The sequence below is a fragment of the Polyodon spathula genome, chromosome 5, assembly GCF_017654505.1.
Source record: "Polyodon spathula isolate WHYD16114869_AA chromosome 5, ASM1765450v1, whole genome shotgun sequence".
Classification (NCBI taxonomy): Eukaryota; Metazoa; Chordata; class Actinopteri; order Acipenseriformes; family Polyodontidae; genus Polyodon; species Polyodon spathula.
The window spans coordinates 31,454,330-31,472,070 of record NC_054538.1 but is presented as its reverse complement, the minus strand read 5'-3'; the positions used below and the strand labels follow the sequence as shown (position 1 = coordinate 31,472,070).

The 17,741-nt window shown below is 34.7% G+C and overlaps 1 protein-coding gene across 7 annotated transcripts in view; it reads left to right on the top strand.

The window, feature by feature from the left end:
* Positions 1–3,551: 3,551 nt before the first annotated feature.
* The window catches only part of LOC121315838 (utrophin-like), a 245,099-nt gene continuing 230,909 nt past the window's right edge, over positions 3,552–17,741 (top strand). For 4 of the 7 annotated variants that reach the window (XM_041250318.1, XM_041250319.1, XM_041250321.1 and 1 more), the window contains exons 1-2: positions 3,555–3,889; positions 5,425–5,607. In XM_041250318.1, the coding sequence (XP_041106252.1) occupies positions 5,526–5,607 (82 nt within the window). In that variant the 5' untranslated portion in view covers positions 3,555–3,889; positions 5,425–5,525. Of the gene's footprint in view, positions 3,890–5,424; positions 5,608–17,741 lie in introns of all 7 variants that reach the window. The other 3 variants (XM_041250320.1, XM_041250322.1, XM_041250323.1) reach the window with 2 other exon arrangements.

Here is a 17,741-nt window from a genome sequence, read left to right as displayed (position 1 = left end):
TATTAATGTATATACAACTTTACTTAATCTCTCAAAACAGACTTGAGTTAACTCATGAATTACAGCTTTGTGAATATAGCCCACCAATGCATATGAAAATAGGAAAATCGTACTGTACCACTGTGGTGATAACGATTCGAACAATGGCATTTGGTAAGGGTGGAAAAGTCCTGGTGTAAAACTGTTAGAGTTCCATGATTTGAACAATTAAAAAAATATGAATACCTTATGTTATGTTCCTTTTTTAATGGATTGGTTGTGCTCATGTATCTCCAAACCAATACTCGAACTTTGGCTCTTGTATGTGTTTTCCTTTTGTCTATTGCCTGTTGTCAGATATTTTGATGGCAGTGTGAATGTTTTAAGTGGTGTGTAAGATCACCTGTTTTTCCTTTGATCTGTATGTGTTGTTGGGGTCAGCATACAATGAGAACCTGTGATTAAAAAATCAAGCTGTGAACCAACTGTTGCCGAGGGAGGTGAGGGAAAACTATTTTTTGGACAGTGAAACGCTGCCTTTCTAAATCCCAGTTGGGTGTTGCAAGGAATATACCGTCTCTCTGAGAAAGTCACTACAATAATGACTGACTGAAGGAATCTGATCTAGGGTGGAGTGGCTTGAAGCTATTTCCCCGTCATGTTGCTTTGAGGTAGAATCAATTTTAATTCTGGATATAAATCAATAAGCTAATGGTGTTTTACAGGTAGGCTTGCAACTTTGCAACAAAAAGTTTACAAATGACAGTGCTTTCAAAATGTTAATGCAAGTAATTTTGAAGTTAAAGCCCCTTTACATTTTCAAATAAAAAATACACTTTTAATAGATTCACCTCACATTAAAAAAAAAAAAAAAGTTTGTCAATTAGCAATGAAATGGATGACTGAGTTAAGAGTGAACATAAATAAGGGTGTCATTTTGGAAAAGGGAAAGGCTGTTTTCAGTAGCCTGTTTGTATAGAGGTATGTATAGGGCAGTAAAGGAACAGCCTGCCTTGCATTCCAGCCCTTTGACAAGCGCTCCATTCTCAGCTTTCCTGCATTGTCACCCTACACCTGCTTGAGCAAAGAGCATAGCACTAATTTGTGAAAGTAAACCAAACCCTTTGTACGGCAGAAAAGCAACACACAAAGGCCAGTACAAAGGATAAAGAAATGACCTCACTTGCAGATCAGCATAACTTTTGCCCTGTTCTGGTGTGCTATGAAATTGTTAGGAATTAAATATTCCATACATACATACATACATCAATCTTTATTTTATATAGCGTTTTTCATAGTGGACCACCATCACAAAGCACTTCAGAAGATGAAGTAAGAACAAGAAAATCCATAATACTTTAACTACAGAGAAATATATACAGTAAAAAAACAAAACAATGCATAATGTGGAAAGTGCATAAAACTTGATAGTAGCATACATACATACATACATAACACTGCATGTTTGTACATTATTAGGATTTAGAAATACCTTGGTAACTAGTTGGTATAAAGAATATTGACTTGAAGTTTAAAACATGATATATATCATCGTTAAATTACTGAATCATTCACTCTGAGGCAACTTTTTTTTTTTTATTTGTTGGTTTAAACCAACAAACAGATATTTGAAGAATATATTTGCCAAAGAGTAAATTTACCTCAGAGCATTTGTATTTTTATTTTACAGACTAAAACAAATGTACCACCACATTTGTCACCATCAGAAACAGCACTTCTATCTATTTTATTTATACCCCTTATCTAGTGAACATTGAGTGTGCCATAGACCAAGACAACACTCAGTTGAAATACAGTAGTGTGGATGAAAATTCACACTACTGTACATCAGAAAATGCACTTGTTTACCTAACAATAAGGGTTCAGTTACAATTTCTCACCACAAGGTTGTATGAAGTCATAAGGGAAACACAATCAAATGTAAATAATACCACATTGTAATGATGATAAAATAAATAAAGACACACTTGTTAAAAATAATAGGTCTGTATGGAAGGTAGGATTTGGAGTACTGATAATCTCAGTTTATAAAATTGATTGTAACAAACAATATCCTTTTAAAGCAAACAGAGACTCTGGCCAGTGAGTTATTAAAATCATGTAAATAAACAGCAGCTACAAAGTTCAATTATAATGGTGCAAGCATTGGCCGATATTTATTTAAAAAAATAAATAAAAATACAACAAAAACGTAATGTCATGAAACTAGTAGAACACATTTTTTGCTAATAAAATATAGCGGGTGAATCTCTCGTCTCCCAATGAGACTAAAAAACACAATGCGATCATTTAGATTTCCGATTGCAATGCATTAATCAATTTACAATTGATAGATTGCTTGCACTTCAGAGCCATTTTTTTATACATTATAAAAAACCAACACTATGTAGACCTTGGTATTTCTAAGTCCATTGAACTCCCTGAAAAAAAGTATTTTTTTTCTAAAAACAAAGCTGGTAAGTCCGACACACTAAACATTCATCATTTTTAAAGTCTAGTTCCTGCTTTCAGTATTGCCACTAGAGGGAAGCGGTGACTGAACAGCTTGATATATGACAATGTTATGGAAATAAACACAATTTAAGATTTAAAGAAAAATGAAAACGTGAAAATGGAAAAAAAAAAAAAAAAAAAACAAAAAAAAAAAAAAAAACTATAGTTTATATAAACACTGGGGCCGCTGTATGTCTAATGGGATTGTGAAACTGCATTGTCAATTTAGTAATTTTCGTAAAACTAAGGGTTTCTAATATATAAACAACGGTGCAGTGGTAACAACTTCGAGTTTGTACTGTTGAAGGGTTTAGTGTCAACCTTTTGTAATGACTTTAACCGTCCGCGAAAATAAAAAAAACTGGGGCCGCTGTATTGTACTGGAAAAAACTGGCAATGTCAGAATTTAGTAAAACCTAAAATGTGGGTCACTCAATATATAAACAACAACCAGCATGTTTAGTTATGTTGTAACAACTTCAGTCACTATTTATTTGTAGGCCCTGTCAACACTATTCCTTAAGTTTATGTCAATTCATTTTCGAAATTGTCTGAAAGTTTCATGCTTTGTAATGGCAAGGTATTTAAACAAATCCATAATCATTGTAAATAGCCTGTAAAATACTTGAATTTTCTTTTCCTTAAACAGAGTAGGCCAGGTTAAGGAAAACAACAGTGAAACAGGTAACATCTCCCAGACTAATTAGAACACAATGTACGGCATACGCATAATGCACATTTTTTTGGTCAAGATTTAGTGGCACAATAATACGTCATGAAAATCACTGCTACAGTATCCATCCACGTAAGTTTTACATTTTGTATGCATGAATTGTATGGGTAAATATACTTGAAAATTCACCTTGTGCCTCCAGTTCTCTAATGTCAAAGCACGGAACACAGCCTTGGTGTCTGTCTGTCTGTCTGTCTGTCTGTCTGTCTCGTTTCCCTTGGGATGCTTGGCTCACCGGGGAGTTGATTGACAGGGCGCGCAGTCACGTGACATTGACCGCGCCATGTTCCCAGTGCTGAGTTCTGGTTACACAGCCGCCAGCACTTCGGAAAGAAGCAACAGGAACAAGAAGTTTGGGGCGAGCTTGGAGAAAGCGACCAAGAGTTTTTAAAACACGTCGAAAGCCAACGCACAAGTACAGATGCGTGACAAGAAACATCAACATATTTTTGCAACTAAAGACGAGTACTTACAAGAGCTGTTTTGAAAAACAACAGTTAGGTTTTTGCATCGTATTTGTGAAAATTCTGTCCGTTTCAGTTGCTTTTGAGTTGCATAGTTTATTTGTGAAGGTTATGCTGCATTTTTCGAATTTTTTATTAACGTTTTTAAAGTAAACAGTACATTTTCACGGGACTAAGAAAACACATTGGAAGATAACAGGTGAGTTTTTTTTTTTGTTAATTGTATTTTTATTTATTTATTTTATTTTTTATTTATTTTGTGTTTATTTTATTTTTGTTACCAATCAGGAAATTGAATGTTCTTTCAAAAAAGACAGACATGGTTAATTGGGCAAAACTTTGTATAAAAACAAAACAATACAAACTATGTGACAAGTACTTTGTTTTGTTTAAATCAACTAGTGAATACTGAAAATGAAGGAATGACATGTAAAGTTTATAAGAATACAAAGCATAATTAGACGGGACGATTAACAGTACATCATCTACTCAACTGTAGTACTGTATCTGATGTGGATTTTTTTTTAATTGATCTTATTCCAGCAAAATCCGCTATGTTGGTGACACAGCAGTAGGCTACGCCGATGGGTTTTGTATATTACATATGTTAAACTAGACCACCAACAATAAAGATTATCGACAACTCTATCTGTGACCTGTGTATATTATTGTTGTTGCGACAGACTTCCAAAATGTATCACAATTTGAACATGAACTTTGGCGTTTTTGGTTTGACGTGATACCAGCTAATAAATAAATCAGTTTTATTGGCGGTGTTGTGTTTGCTTAAACTTGTGAAGAGTTTAAAAATAAATCGGATCAGGGTATGGAGCAAAAAAGGATACTGTACGTACTACTTACTGTAACACTTCACCTTACTGTATCTACATGGGCTCAGATGTTATTTTTGACCTAACTGGGGAACGGAACAAATCTATAAAGTTGTGTGTGATTGATTTGTAAAGCGTTGTCTATAGTATTGATACCATACCACAATCTCATTTAGTATTTAAACTATGTGTACAATAGATCAATTGTCAATATGTTTTAAAAAAAAAACGTTGACTGAGAAAAACTATTTAATATTAGATTACAAAACGTGCGGCCCCTCCCTTGTTGAAATCTTACAGCCTGAGGAATGTGGGAATTAGGTGATTTTGTTTCAGCTTTTGTGCGTCTTTTTGATATGAGGTATTTTGGTAATTTAAAGCCCCCCCAAACTACACACACGTTTTGCCAGCAAGACGCAACTCCTCCTTGCCCTGTGGGAAGTTGTATGCAGTATATAGAATTTCAGGATAAAAGGTTAGTTTAAAAAACAAAACTACATACTCCTAATTTGTGTTTAATTTGATTACCCGGGATGATGAAACATTTTAAGAGGGTTACTGTGACAGCACAAAAACAAAGAAAAAGCCTGTAAATAAACCTTCAAGGATGAAAATATACAGTCGATTTCAAATCATGTTGGCAGTCCACGCAATTCAGCCCCAGGTGTGCAATTTTAGCCAAGGAAGCCAAACTATGCAATGTTTATAAATTGCATTTGTAATATGAAAGAGTTCAGTTTGTTTTAAATGATGTCGCAAAACAATCATTATTGACTGGAAAATGAAACCGGAAATGAGCTTAAAAAGCATTATGTGAAACTTCCTATTTAGTTTGAGGATTTGTTGTGCTCTGTAGGCTTAAGATAAATATTGTGTTGATTTAAAATGGTGAATTCTTTTTCAGGTGAAAACAACGTGTGTTACATGAAGGGATATTAATCTGAGGAAGAGTGCTTGGATAATTAAAAAGGATTACCATTTTACAGAGGGCAAGGCTTTTTAATAATGGCTAAAGTTGGGACTCAAGATGCAAGCCCTGATGAGGCCCCCAACAGTGAATTCAGCAACATCATCAAGTCCAGATCAGGTGGGTGCCATATTAAACAGGTTCCATCCATCACTACAAAGTATTTAAGAAAGTATTAACTTTACTCCCGTTTTAGGGCAACAGTAGTTTTGAAATGTGTGTTAAAGGCACTCCTGGAACACATTTTTCAGAATGAGTTAAAGTAAAATTTCAAAGGACACAAAAAAGCACATATACAAGAAACCAGGAAGTGAAATGAGAAATTACAAAGAGATTGGGGTGGTGGGTGCAGTGGAACGACAAAAAAAAAACTAAAAACACATGCTACAGTGATATTTATTCTTGCAATGTAGCTGCTATTGGTGTGATTTTGTTTTTCTTCTATTTATTATTTTCCTTTTTTCTGGACAACTGAGAACTCCAAATGAATGCTACAATATATTTGTATTCCAGGCAGTATACAGGGCGTTTATATTCGAATTAGATTGTAGCTCTGTATGATAAAGTAGAATAAAAAGTAAGAAGACATAAGATTAAAAAAAACATACATACCTTTTACAATGTGTCTCTCTGCACCGACATAAAAATAACATTATGGTATCCTGTGAATCCAGTCCCACGCGCCATAGGTGGCTGTAGTTTTTTTCAAGACCCATTTTTTGCTAATCCTGCAGTACAACCATGAAAGCGTCAAAGGGATGTACTGTACTTGGCAAAAATTAACTTTAACTAAAAAGTTAACAACAATTATTATACTACTACTAATAATGAACATGCAGACCAGGTCGGTCAAGTCAGGTGGTAAAAATTGAAAGGCGCTAAAAATGTCAGTGAGCGGACAGCAGAAAATACTCAAATTTATTACAAAGCCAACTGAACAAGAAATACATTTATTGTTATCTGTCTTACATAATTTACTGGTAGGATAATAAAAGGAAACAAACCGTGTATAGCAGCTGAAGCTTGCATTGTAAAATGTTCTATAGTATTTATCTTGTTGCCACTATGTTAATACCTCTTATTAAATATTGATAGCTCTGTGGCCCTTGGCATTGTCTCTTTTAGGGTTCAGCAATGCAAGTTTTCTATGTAATGCATTCCAATGATGCTCAAACTCATTTATAGTTTAACAGTCGAGCAAACATGTTCATTATTTGTTGTTTGTAGATTATTTGGATTATATTTAAATGTTTAACTAAGACAGGTTCATCAGTTGTGGAACTCTCAGCAAAAAGTTGCAGTTATCCTGTTAAATCATTTGAATAGCTGTGACTAATTTTAAAGTGACAACATTGATATATTTAAGCAGCAGGAGGTTGTTTGTTAACCTGTCTTGGGCAATGCCTGTCATTTTGTAAAGATAATAATATAGTCAAGGCTACTCTACTTGGCTAGATACTGTAGGGGGTGGGCTACTCTACTCTAGGACACATTTTGTTTCTGATTTTTGAAGGGTTTTCTGTACTTCAGCAGGCTTTAAGTGACCTGACAGCAAATTGTTACAAGGTTTTCACCAAACCTAATTTGTGTAGTTTTGAATTTTAACCTGGATTGAAATATCCAGATTTAAAAACTGTCTTATCTTTCATCTGGTTAACCTATAATACACACACTGGGGACAGCAGAACTGGCAAGTGAAAAATAGCCTGTATTTAATCAGTTTCCTTTCTAACAAACTGTTTTTACTACTTCTTTGAGTAAAGTTTTTTATTTAATTATCTGGATTTAACTCTGAGCCTGGACCACTTTCAAACAATGGCTGAATTGCTGTCTTGTATTAAATTGGTTTGTGTGTATTTGACAGGGTTGGAAAGTTCACCAAAGACTTGTGCTGGTTCCCATCTGGACCAGTCTAAATTGGTTTACCACTAATAAGCAGTTTTTGTTGTTGTTCTCTACCCACATAAATACATTGTTTCAAAAGGTTATTAAAGTACAGTATGTCCTTCCAGCTGAAGTGACTGCATTCTGGGTGGGTGCTTCCTCGATCTGTGAATGATAACACGTAAACAAGGCTACATGTGATGAGGTTTGGAGCGCAGGTAAAAGAGCTGTCTAACCTTTCTAACATGGTGAGAACTTGTCTGAAATTTGCATTTTTCATCTTGAGGCATGACACAACAAAAAAATAGTTCAAGCAAAACAATATGAATGTTTAATCTATAGCTTAACTAGGTTTTTTTACATACTCACATTTTTTTTTAAATATTCACAGAATGTGATTTAACCAGATACTAACTTAATGTTGAAGTGGGACTCAAAATAAAATTTATACAATGCATTTTTATAAGCGGGTCTAAAATGGCTTCTAATAATCCATTAAAATTAAGAACAACAAGTACTGCAAGATTATGTTTGTAACAGCTATTTTTAAACCGGGCTAGTGATAGATGATTATGAAGAAGTTTAAATCTGAGGTAATGGTTGGTAGACTAGTTAAATTGGCACACTCTCATTTTGAGCTCTTAATCTTTGTTTGTTTTTACAGCTGACATGTTTCTTGTGAAGCATGCCATTTGATTGATTTGTGTGATAACTAGAGCTGATGATGTGTTCCAGGTCTGCTTCACAGGCAGAAATATTTTTAACTTGTTGTAATTTGTTAAAAGCATTACGTTAGTGGGACCTTGTAAAGAGTAAAGCTTTGTTAGCAGGTGTTGTGCTGACTGGAAACCATCGTAAATAAATGTTCAACAATTTCTTTTTCCCCCAGAACTAGTTCAACTAACAGAAGGTGGCAATGAACATACAACTCTTTCATTCAATTTAAGTAATTATGAAGTTATAATTTGTGTAGCGCTGTTTCCACTGTTTGCTGTCCACAAACACACAGACTTCAGCTGCTATACTGTATTTTCCCATATGGTTCCTTCCTTGGCTATGCATTCTTGAGTTCCCTCATTTAAGATCAATAGATACATTGGCTTGCCACATTTTGACACATTCATTTTCAATTCTGTTCAGCAGCCACAAGTTTTGCGCAGACTGACGATTCTCATTACTCCATACTTTAGACCTTTGTGTGTTGTAATGACAATTGAAAGGAGCCCAACATGCAGTGAAGGGAGATGGTTGCAGTTTCTTGTACTATGCTTAGAGTAGGGTTTTCAACCAGGGGGTATGTCTAAGGGTCATAGGGGGGTATGCAGGACGGCTCAGAAGTGCAAACAAAAACGAAGGTAAAAAAAAATAGATTTTTTTTTTTTTTTCTGACGGTATTATATAATCTGTATAAACCACTGGGCATAAATATTTCACTTTTGTTTAGCAACTTAAAGTGAACCGCAGATGAAAAAAAAACAAAACAAAACCCCTCCCAGAAATATCACATAGCACCTGGGTGGATTTCCATTCTGATGGGTGGGTGAAGCAGAGGTCTGGTGATTCTGCCTATGGAGAGTGCTCTGTGCTGTTTTCAACTTGCCATACAATTGAATACTAATCAGTTAAGCACATTATTTCGGCATTTTTTTTTTAGAAGTATAAATACTCTGGTAAACATAAATAATAAACACAATACTTGTACTTAGATGGTGTTTGTTTTATTTATTAGGCACGGCTGCATTTTTAGTGACAGCAATAACGGCTAGTTGAAACGGATACATGTTTTACTTGCAAAATAAAAATGAAGGAAGAAAACACGAGTACAGAAAGTGCAAAGCGACAAAATCCCTTTGGCTAATAATATTGGCTTTAATAAAAAAAAAAAAGTTTCAGTGTTAGTTATTATAGTTTTATCTTAAGGTTAATGTTTTAGATATTGTAAACATTTTACATGCCACACATAATTAAGCAGCAGTGGGAAGTAAACGGTAACATGATAAACATTTACAGTGCAGTTTATTTTGTATTAGTTATAATAACTTTGCTCATTAGAAAGAAAATGTTAGTGTTTCCAAAGAGATTCCCAAAAACTATTTATAGTTTTTTAAAACTAGAAAAACAAGTTTTTCACTTAGGTTGTGAGTTTTAGTGTTTGACCAGGCCTGTATCTCAAGTGGTAACTGCTTTAAGAGTAACAGAAGAGCCAAAAGACTACTCCTTCCATACCTGTACATTGATTAACATTTTCATTCAGAATGTATCTTCATTTTTTGTGTCAGCGATTGGGGACAAACTGCTGCAGTTGGAAGCACTCTTGCTTCTCTGTCAGTTATACAGTAACTAGATTGTTAACTAGAGGGGTATATCATACAGTTAAAAACTGGCCTCGACAAGGGAAATGTTGAGGTGAGAAAATAAAAAAAACCTGATGGAAATCGCTGAGCTCCTTTTAACAACTGCCAGATGTTTGTGTTTACATGGAGAGCTAGAGCCCACATGCGTGCACTATCGTTTAATAACTTCAGTAAACCCAGGAGTATGCTTTTATCTTCTGGCTCAGGCATGAAAATCTGTGTTTCTGTGATTCGTGGTGTGCTGGACAGAAGTGCCCCCGCTGTTGGAGTGAGTGCATGGTCCTATGGTATACAGTACTGTAATCCCTATCACTAAAGTTTCTGTATAAGGGTCAAGTTTGCTAAATGAATCACACAGTGGCTGGGGACAATTCTTAGTGACAAAGGGATGTGATGCTTGGCACTTTCTGATTTATATAGTGGGCATGATTTTGTTTGTAGTGGTGGTATTTGTGAGACTTTAGAGAGGTGCTTGGATCTCCGAATTATATAAGAGATGTCGTCTTATGCAGTTCTGGCTATTCAAACTGTATGAACTGTCTCTTATATAAGATACACATACACAATGTATTCACTTATTATAAATTGCACAAATGAAGATTGTATTCAGGAATAGCTTTAAAACGAAAAATACCGTATTACTTCAATTTGGCGCCGCCCTCGAATTAAAGACGCCCCCGTATTGACGCCCCCAGTCATATATCAGCTTTATAACAGAGGCAGCCCTCAAAAATGCCGCTGTCAATAAAGAAACATTAAGGTATTTTTCTCCCCCTACTAAAAAAAACACACAGTAAACAAATAAATACGCTGACTGTACATGTAATTTCCCCCAGAGAGTTGGGAGCCTCAATCTAGCACGTAAATTACAAACTAATGTACACACACATAGTAAGCACATTTTATTTTATGGTAGTACAGTTCTGAAAGAAAATGCAAGATAAACTACGTATAGAACACCAGTCCTTCTGAAGTTCTTATAGGTGGTTTTGTTGTTTTTAGTTCAGTTGTAATCAATCCTGTACAAATAAAAACAATGTGCTTGCTATCTGTGAGAAGATTTAGTTTTGGCTTCTCTTGCAGTGAAATTACAAACAAGCAAGTTACAGTAGAAAAAAAAAACGAGTAGGATATTGTAGTTTTTGCAAAAATCAATCTGATATTCTTAAGTAATTTTTGGTGTAGAAAAATAACTAAGTCACAGTCTTGGATTTAACTGTCACACCAACATTGTCCCTCCCCTTAACAATCAATACACACTCGTGATTCGCTAGTACAGTACTCCCTGACTTTCCAACTTCCACCTAATAGGCTCTCGGTAACTGTCACTGATAAATGTACTGTAGTCAAAGTAGGTTAGCCACACATGCTGCTACATACAGGTAGGCTACTGTATTACTGAAAATAAGCAACTGCAATACTTCTAAAATGTCATAAATCATTTAATAAAATATTGCAGCGTTTGAAAATTGTTGTATAATTAATAAAGGCAGCTCTCTTTTAAGCGCCGCAGTCATTTTGATCAATTTAAAATAAACACAGCGGCGCCAAATTATAGTAATATGGTATTTGTAATTTTGTAAAATGTTTGAATATTGAAATTAGGTATGGTGTTCTATGCACGGGTGACATCTGTACACAGGATTGGGGGTAATGGAATTAAGCCAGTACTGCTCTGCTATTTATATACAGTAAATCCAGTATAATTGTAAATCTCCAAAAACTACTCACTTCTAAATCTTTTGTAGTCATTTTTGTATTACTTTAGTATAAATTCATGTTAATTTGGATTCATATGTTGTTTTTTTCTGACTTTATGTGAACGAAAAGACACACATTTGCCCGTTTTCCCATTGGAAATAGCAATATTTCAAAATATCACTGCCCTGGTCACAAAAGCAAAGTTTGTGGGGAATAATAGCCATTTTCTATACTTTTGAGGCATAAGCAATTAGGAAATAACACTTACTACCCAGGAACAAAAATTGTGTTACATAGTGTAATCACAGTATGTGTTTATGCGTATTTGTGTTTTTTTTTTTTTTCCTTTTTTTGTGTGTGGGTGTACTTATCTGTATACGTTTTGTGTGTAAACAGTCAATAATATTACTAGACTACAGTTTTACAGCAACTGATTATGCAGCAAAAGATCTAACCGGTACATCTTATAGCTCATATAGTGATATTTTTTGTTTTAATAACTTTTCTGTACGGTTACTGACTTGGAAGCTCGAAACTGATTGGTCCATCACGATTCATAGTGTCCATGGAAACATAAGCCCGGAAACTAAATGCCCTCAGAGGAAGAATGTTTTACTCGACTTACATACGTAATGAATTGTGGAAATTGCTGCTGTTTTACTGAAAGAAAATAAACATTTTGAATACTATTCACTGGAACATACGAGCACTGTAAACTTTTTTGTTTGTTTTGTTTTTAAATAACTATTTTAGGCGGCTCATCTGGCAAAGCAGATGGCAATTTAGCCGGCCCCCAGACGGAAATGAGAAAACTGAACATGTATTTAATGTGCTTTCTTTTAACACCAGTGTTTTTTTAGGTATGGTTTTTTGTTTAGTTGTAATTGTGAATTTTTTATTTTAGTTATAGTTATTAGTTTAATTTTGGTTATAGATATTAGTTAAGTAAATATAATTGTAATTATTATTACAGTTAACAGAGTGATGATGACCTTGAAATCTGTCTAGGTAAAAATAACTTGGGTAATGCCAGGCTGTACACCTCTTCACAGTACATTCCTTAGAGCCGACCACAAAAATGTATTGATCAGAGATTACCATTTACTAGCCAAGTCTTTCTATACAGCCTTCCACACACTTTAATACTCACATGCTTTCTTAGAGATCTGGAGAAAACATACTGTAGGGCCATATTTATAAAGCATTTGCCTTTTTTCCTTATTAGAAAACGACACAAAGAAGTTGTAGTCTCAGATAAATCTTTCTTTCATGTGCTAATTTAACAGTCCCTATAGGCAGTTGAGGTGCTTATGTTTTGATTTTGGTTGAAAATGCTTTATGAATATGGACCATATTGAAACAAAAACTCATATTAAATTGTACATTTTCTATAGGCTTGCATTACCATTCCATATTCAGATAACAGCTTTGTTGCAAGATAGATTTTCATTCCATACATGTAATATAGCACTTGTTTTGTTTAACTTTTGATTAAAGAATTTACCGTTTTTTTCAATCTTTATTTTTCCATTCAAGCAGAGAATGGGTGAAATCAATGTTTATTCTTTTAAAAAAATAAATAAATAAATAAACTGTGCCATTGAGAAACATCTCATTTAGCGAAACCCCATTTTCATATTCAGCATGCAACAAAGCCCTGGTTACCAACATTCTAATTGAAATAACATTTGGTCACAGTGGAGCTATACGTATAGATAAAGATCCTACACACATGTAAAAATTGTCTCAAATAAACTGCAGAGACCACAGCATATAAAAGTGTATTACACAGACTTTTTATAGCACAAATTTACAGGTAAAATAATATGCACAGAACAAAACTAGAGAGCTGAACAGACTAACTGGCAGTTATGTAGTCTGAGGTCTACCCCAATCCTAGTTCAAGCACAGCTGAACTCTGTCACTGGAAAGCAAGGCAGATGGGCCTGCTTCGTCCTGCCATGGATACTTCAGCCGCCACAGGCATTCTAGCGCTGCTTCAGTCAATGAGATCTGTCAAAGGATGAAATGGCTAACAACGAAACTGCAGTAGCCTATTAAGGGACCACTGAGTTGACTGACATGGACATCTAGCCATTAAGAGCGGAATGGGACAAACCACAAGTATAAAAACTACACAAACTAACGATTTCTTAATTATTATTTTTGGTAAGAAAATAAAAAATAGCAAGTGGTTTTACAGACGTATCTTCTATAAATTTATTTAATAAGATTTCGTTTAACAAGCTTTACCGATTTACAATCAAAGTAGCAAGGCTAACTAAATTTTTTTTTTGTTACTATTTCGTTATCATTTTAAATTTTTTTTTAATAGTTACTATTAACGGATATGATTTATGTTCATTAGACATTTTAGTTATCGTTATCATAACAGGAATGTGCTTCCCCTTTTTAAATTAACTCATCTTGGTGTCTGAACACTAACATGTAATGTTCTGGTTGTAAATTGAGATTTTTACAATATCCTTTTCGTTAATTTATATTTAAACACAGCTGGGGTTTTGGTATTATGAGATGTTATTATCTGTTACCCCTGAGCACATTGTTTAAATATTAGAAGGATCGGTCTGCATTTACACTGTGGGCAGGTACAGTTGTGTTAAACACAACAGGGCAACAACTGCAAGAGCTGCAAATCAGGGTTTCATGCTTCTCCACAACTGTAAACCGTCTTCCCTTTAGGTTTTACTCTTATCAAGGTTATGCAGAGGTATATCTTCTGCACAAAAGGCTTTGCCAGTCATGCTGTGATGGTTTGGAATTGCCCCTAGGCCACACCTGTACATATGATATTGTGTTTTGTGACTACAAACTAGCCTAAACATTTTCACAAGATTATTGAATACAAGATTACAGCAGTGATTAGCAAAAAGCATTTCAAAGTAGGTTTGTCTGGATGTGACATACTAAACATGTTTACCACGACCACACCTCTAAGGAAAAAGAATAATGCTGATTAACCCAAAAAATACAGTACCAGTAGTGTGTGTGTGTGTGTGTGTGTGTGTGTGTGTGTGTGTCTATATATATATATATATATATATATATATATATATATATATATATATATATATATATATACTCTTTGGTGATAAACCGAGAGGATTATCAGTAAAGAGGTATGTGAAAAATGTAGTGAACAAGGGGTGGGGCTTGGCTGGAGATACAGTACTGAGTGTCGTTTTGCGATTCAAAGCCTTTTAAACCTGTTTTAAAAAAATTAAACAGCATGTGTAAAATAAACAGCGCGTGTGAAAATAATTGGACCCGACGCACCTGACCAGCGCTGAATAAATGGACTGCAAAGGGTTAAATAAGGGAAAGCTTAGCTCATTTCACAGGTTTTTTGTTCAGCGTGACCTCAAGCCAGTGCGCTCTCTTTACACAGAATTACACAGACTCTATAATATTTTTTTGCTGTTATACTAGACTTCAAAATAGTATAAATATATAAAATCCTACAATATTCCCTTAAACCAACACAGAGTATACATAACATTATTTCAAATGTGTCAACAATTTGTTTACAACATTCAATCAATGCCAAGCAGGTGAACTCTTCTGTTATAATAAACTTTTAATGTTTTGCAAAAATTTAACATTAAATGATTTTATAACATGTATTTCTAATTCAGATACTTCAATGTACCAGTCTCTCCTTGAAATTATAATTTTATTTTACTCCACTGGTATACACAGAAGGCTTGGCAGCAAATGCACCCTTGAATATTATAACTTAAGACTGCTCATACATTTACTTAATGTTAATATATTAGGTTTCTTATTTCTTTAAATACTTTTGTTTTTTGTTACTATAATTGAACCACATACCTATCCTCGTTCGATTGCTTCTGGCATATTAACTCTGTTCCATAGAGTTTGCCAATCTGGTCTCACTGGATCAGAATGTTTTAAGGCTCTGAGTCTAATTAAAAAGATTATTTTGCCTGATATGGCAGGTTTGGAACTTTCAGCAGGCCAGTCTGACTTTCAATGCAATGAACTTCTTCACACAGGCCTTACGCAGATCTGCTAATAATATTTTCTACTGGTTTTAAATTCTTTAAAACACATTACAGTCATTACCGTAGTTGTTGCAGTTTCACAAATGTTCAATTTGTATCCCAAAGATCGTCCTGCTTCCAGTAGCGGTGACAGTCTATAAAAGAGTAATACCTGCAAAATCTTGTTAGCCAGGCTCCCATCTCTACATTCTCATTCCCATCATCACTGGGAAGCCTTCAGATACATTAAGCTGTTTCTATCAAAGAGCCATCCATCTCTGCCGCATACACCTTTCACTCAAAAAAGGTGCTCGCACAGTACGAGGGAAGACAGGTTTTAGGGTCATTCTGTGACAGTGGAATATTTAAAATAGAAAAAAGGTTACCTATGCAGGGTGGCAATACCTACATAGAGTATTTAGTTGTACTGAAACAATTTTTTTTATTTTTTTATGAGGACATAGTATTTAAAATGTATTAAATGGTATGTTTCTATGTTGTTCTGTAAAGACATTACTGGCATTCTGTGGAATGAACCTCAGCAAAATGTGGGTATTTGAAAAGTTATCCCACAAATTCTGACACAGTTGTCTTGCCTATTTAGGGATATATCTTGGGAATCATCTTTTTTTTTTCTCAAACTACTGTACACATGGCCATTTTTTATGTTATATGCTGTTCTCTGGCTGTAAACTGTAGCGATTTAACTTTTCATGATGCATTTTGTTTGTCTGTAACTCCTAAAACAAGATCAGATATTGGTGCTAGCCTATGGTTAATACACTGTTGTCAAGACGTGTTGTGAGGACTGATGTTGTCATGCTATTACAGTTCCTTGTAAAGTCATTTCTGAAAAAAATAAAAAAAAAAGAATGTCAAACCTCCTTAAGGGCGGAAGCATGACCTTTTAAACTAGAAATCAATTTGGTGTGGAAACACATTTAGTGTATGGCCCTGAAATGTTTACCAGACAGCATCAAACTGTTCCTTATATTACCAGGTGTTGATCAGTTGAAATAAATTTGACTCTAATGGTTAATGCTGGTTAACAAACCCAACAGAGTCTGGTTAAAAATTAATGGGGACCACTCTAGTTAATGTTTGACAGTGTGCAAGCATTATTGTTTTTTCATAAGCATTGATCTGTATTTCTATTTTACTGAGGCAACACCACATGGTATTTTGAATTGGCATTTTATTTCTGAGAGAACTCTAGTGTTAATTCAGGTGTGGGATTGTCCGATTCAGTCCATTGTGTACTAATCCTTGAGTAAGTAGAACAGAGCTTTCAAGAAACACAACTCTGCAGTGTTTCAGAGGATTAAAAAAATCTATTTAAAAAATGCAGTCTAATAACCTGCACACCAACCAAGGAGATAACAAAAAAACCTCCTGTGCTGTTTACCTTAACCTCTTAAACCCCCAGCCTCCTACAGGCAATTTCCGCCTGGAGGGCTATAGCCTTAAATAAATCACATTATCTTCCAAAGTATAGACAGCACAGGTATGGTTCAGGGCTTGAATTCAAGGTAAACCCCTGGCCATTAGGACTAAAACAGATTCAGATTTGATATAAGTCTTACTTAGTACCACACTGGAAGGAGATATCGAGAAAAAAAAAAAAAAAAAAAACCCATAAAAAACAAGAAACGCTTTTCATTTGTTTATATTCTATCGTCATTTTTTTCATCTTTTAGCACTTGAAGAGCCAGATTTTTTTCCATTGCTTCCCCAGCATGTCTACTACACTGGATAAACATTTGAAACTGATTGAATAAAGGGATCAAACTCTACATGAGTTTTTACAAAGCTAGTCCCAAGGGTCCTCAGACCTCTCCAAAAATGAATTTTGTGTAAATCTTTATGGCCAGTCATACACTAGTTTATTGAGCAAGATCTAAAAGTGAGGTTACCTTCTGGCACCTTACATGCTATACATTGCCACATGAATTAGATTTTGTAATCCCCTTTTTTACTTTTGTCCAATATTTCATTCAAAAGGTGACCTTTTTGGAGAGCTTTGGGGTGGCCAAAATGTATCCATGATGAGTATGCATGACAAATACTCTCAGTTCATATGCCACAACTATCAGGCACATTGCTCTCACATAACTGTGTTTGTGCAGGAGAATGCTGCTACTGAGATTTTTTTGTACCTCTGAATTTTCAGTACCTGACTATTTTTGTTACTCACTTCCTTGAAAGTATGTAAATGTCAAGAAGCAAAATAATGAGTTTTTTTTCCAAAATAAAGTGGTTACACTTATTCAAGCACTGCTGACATGTGAAC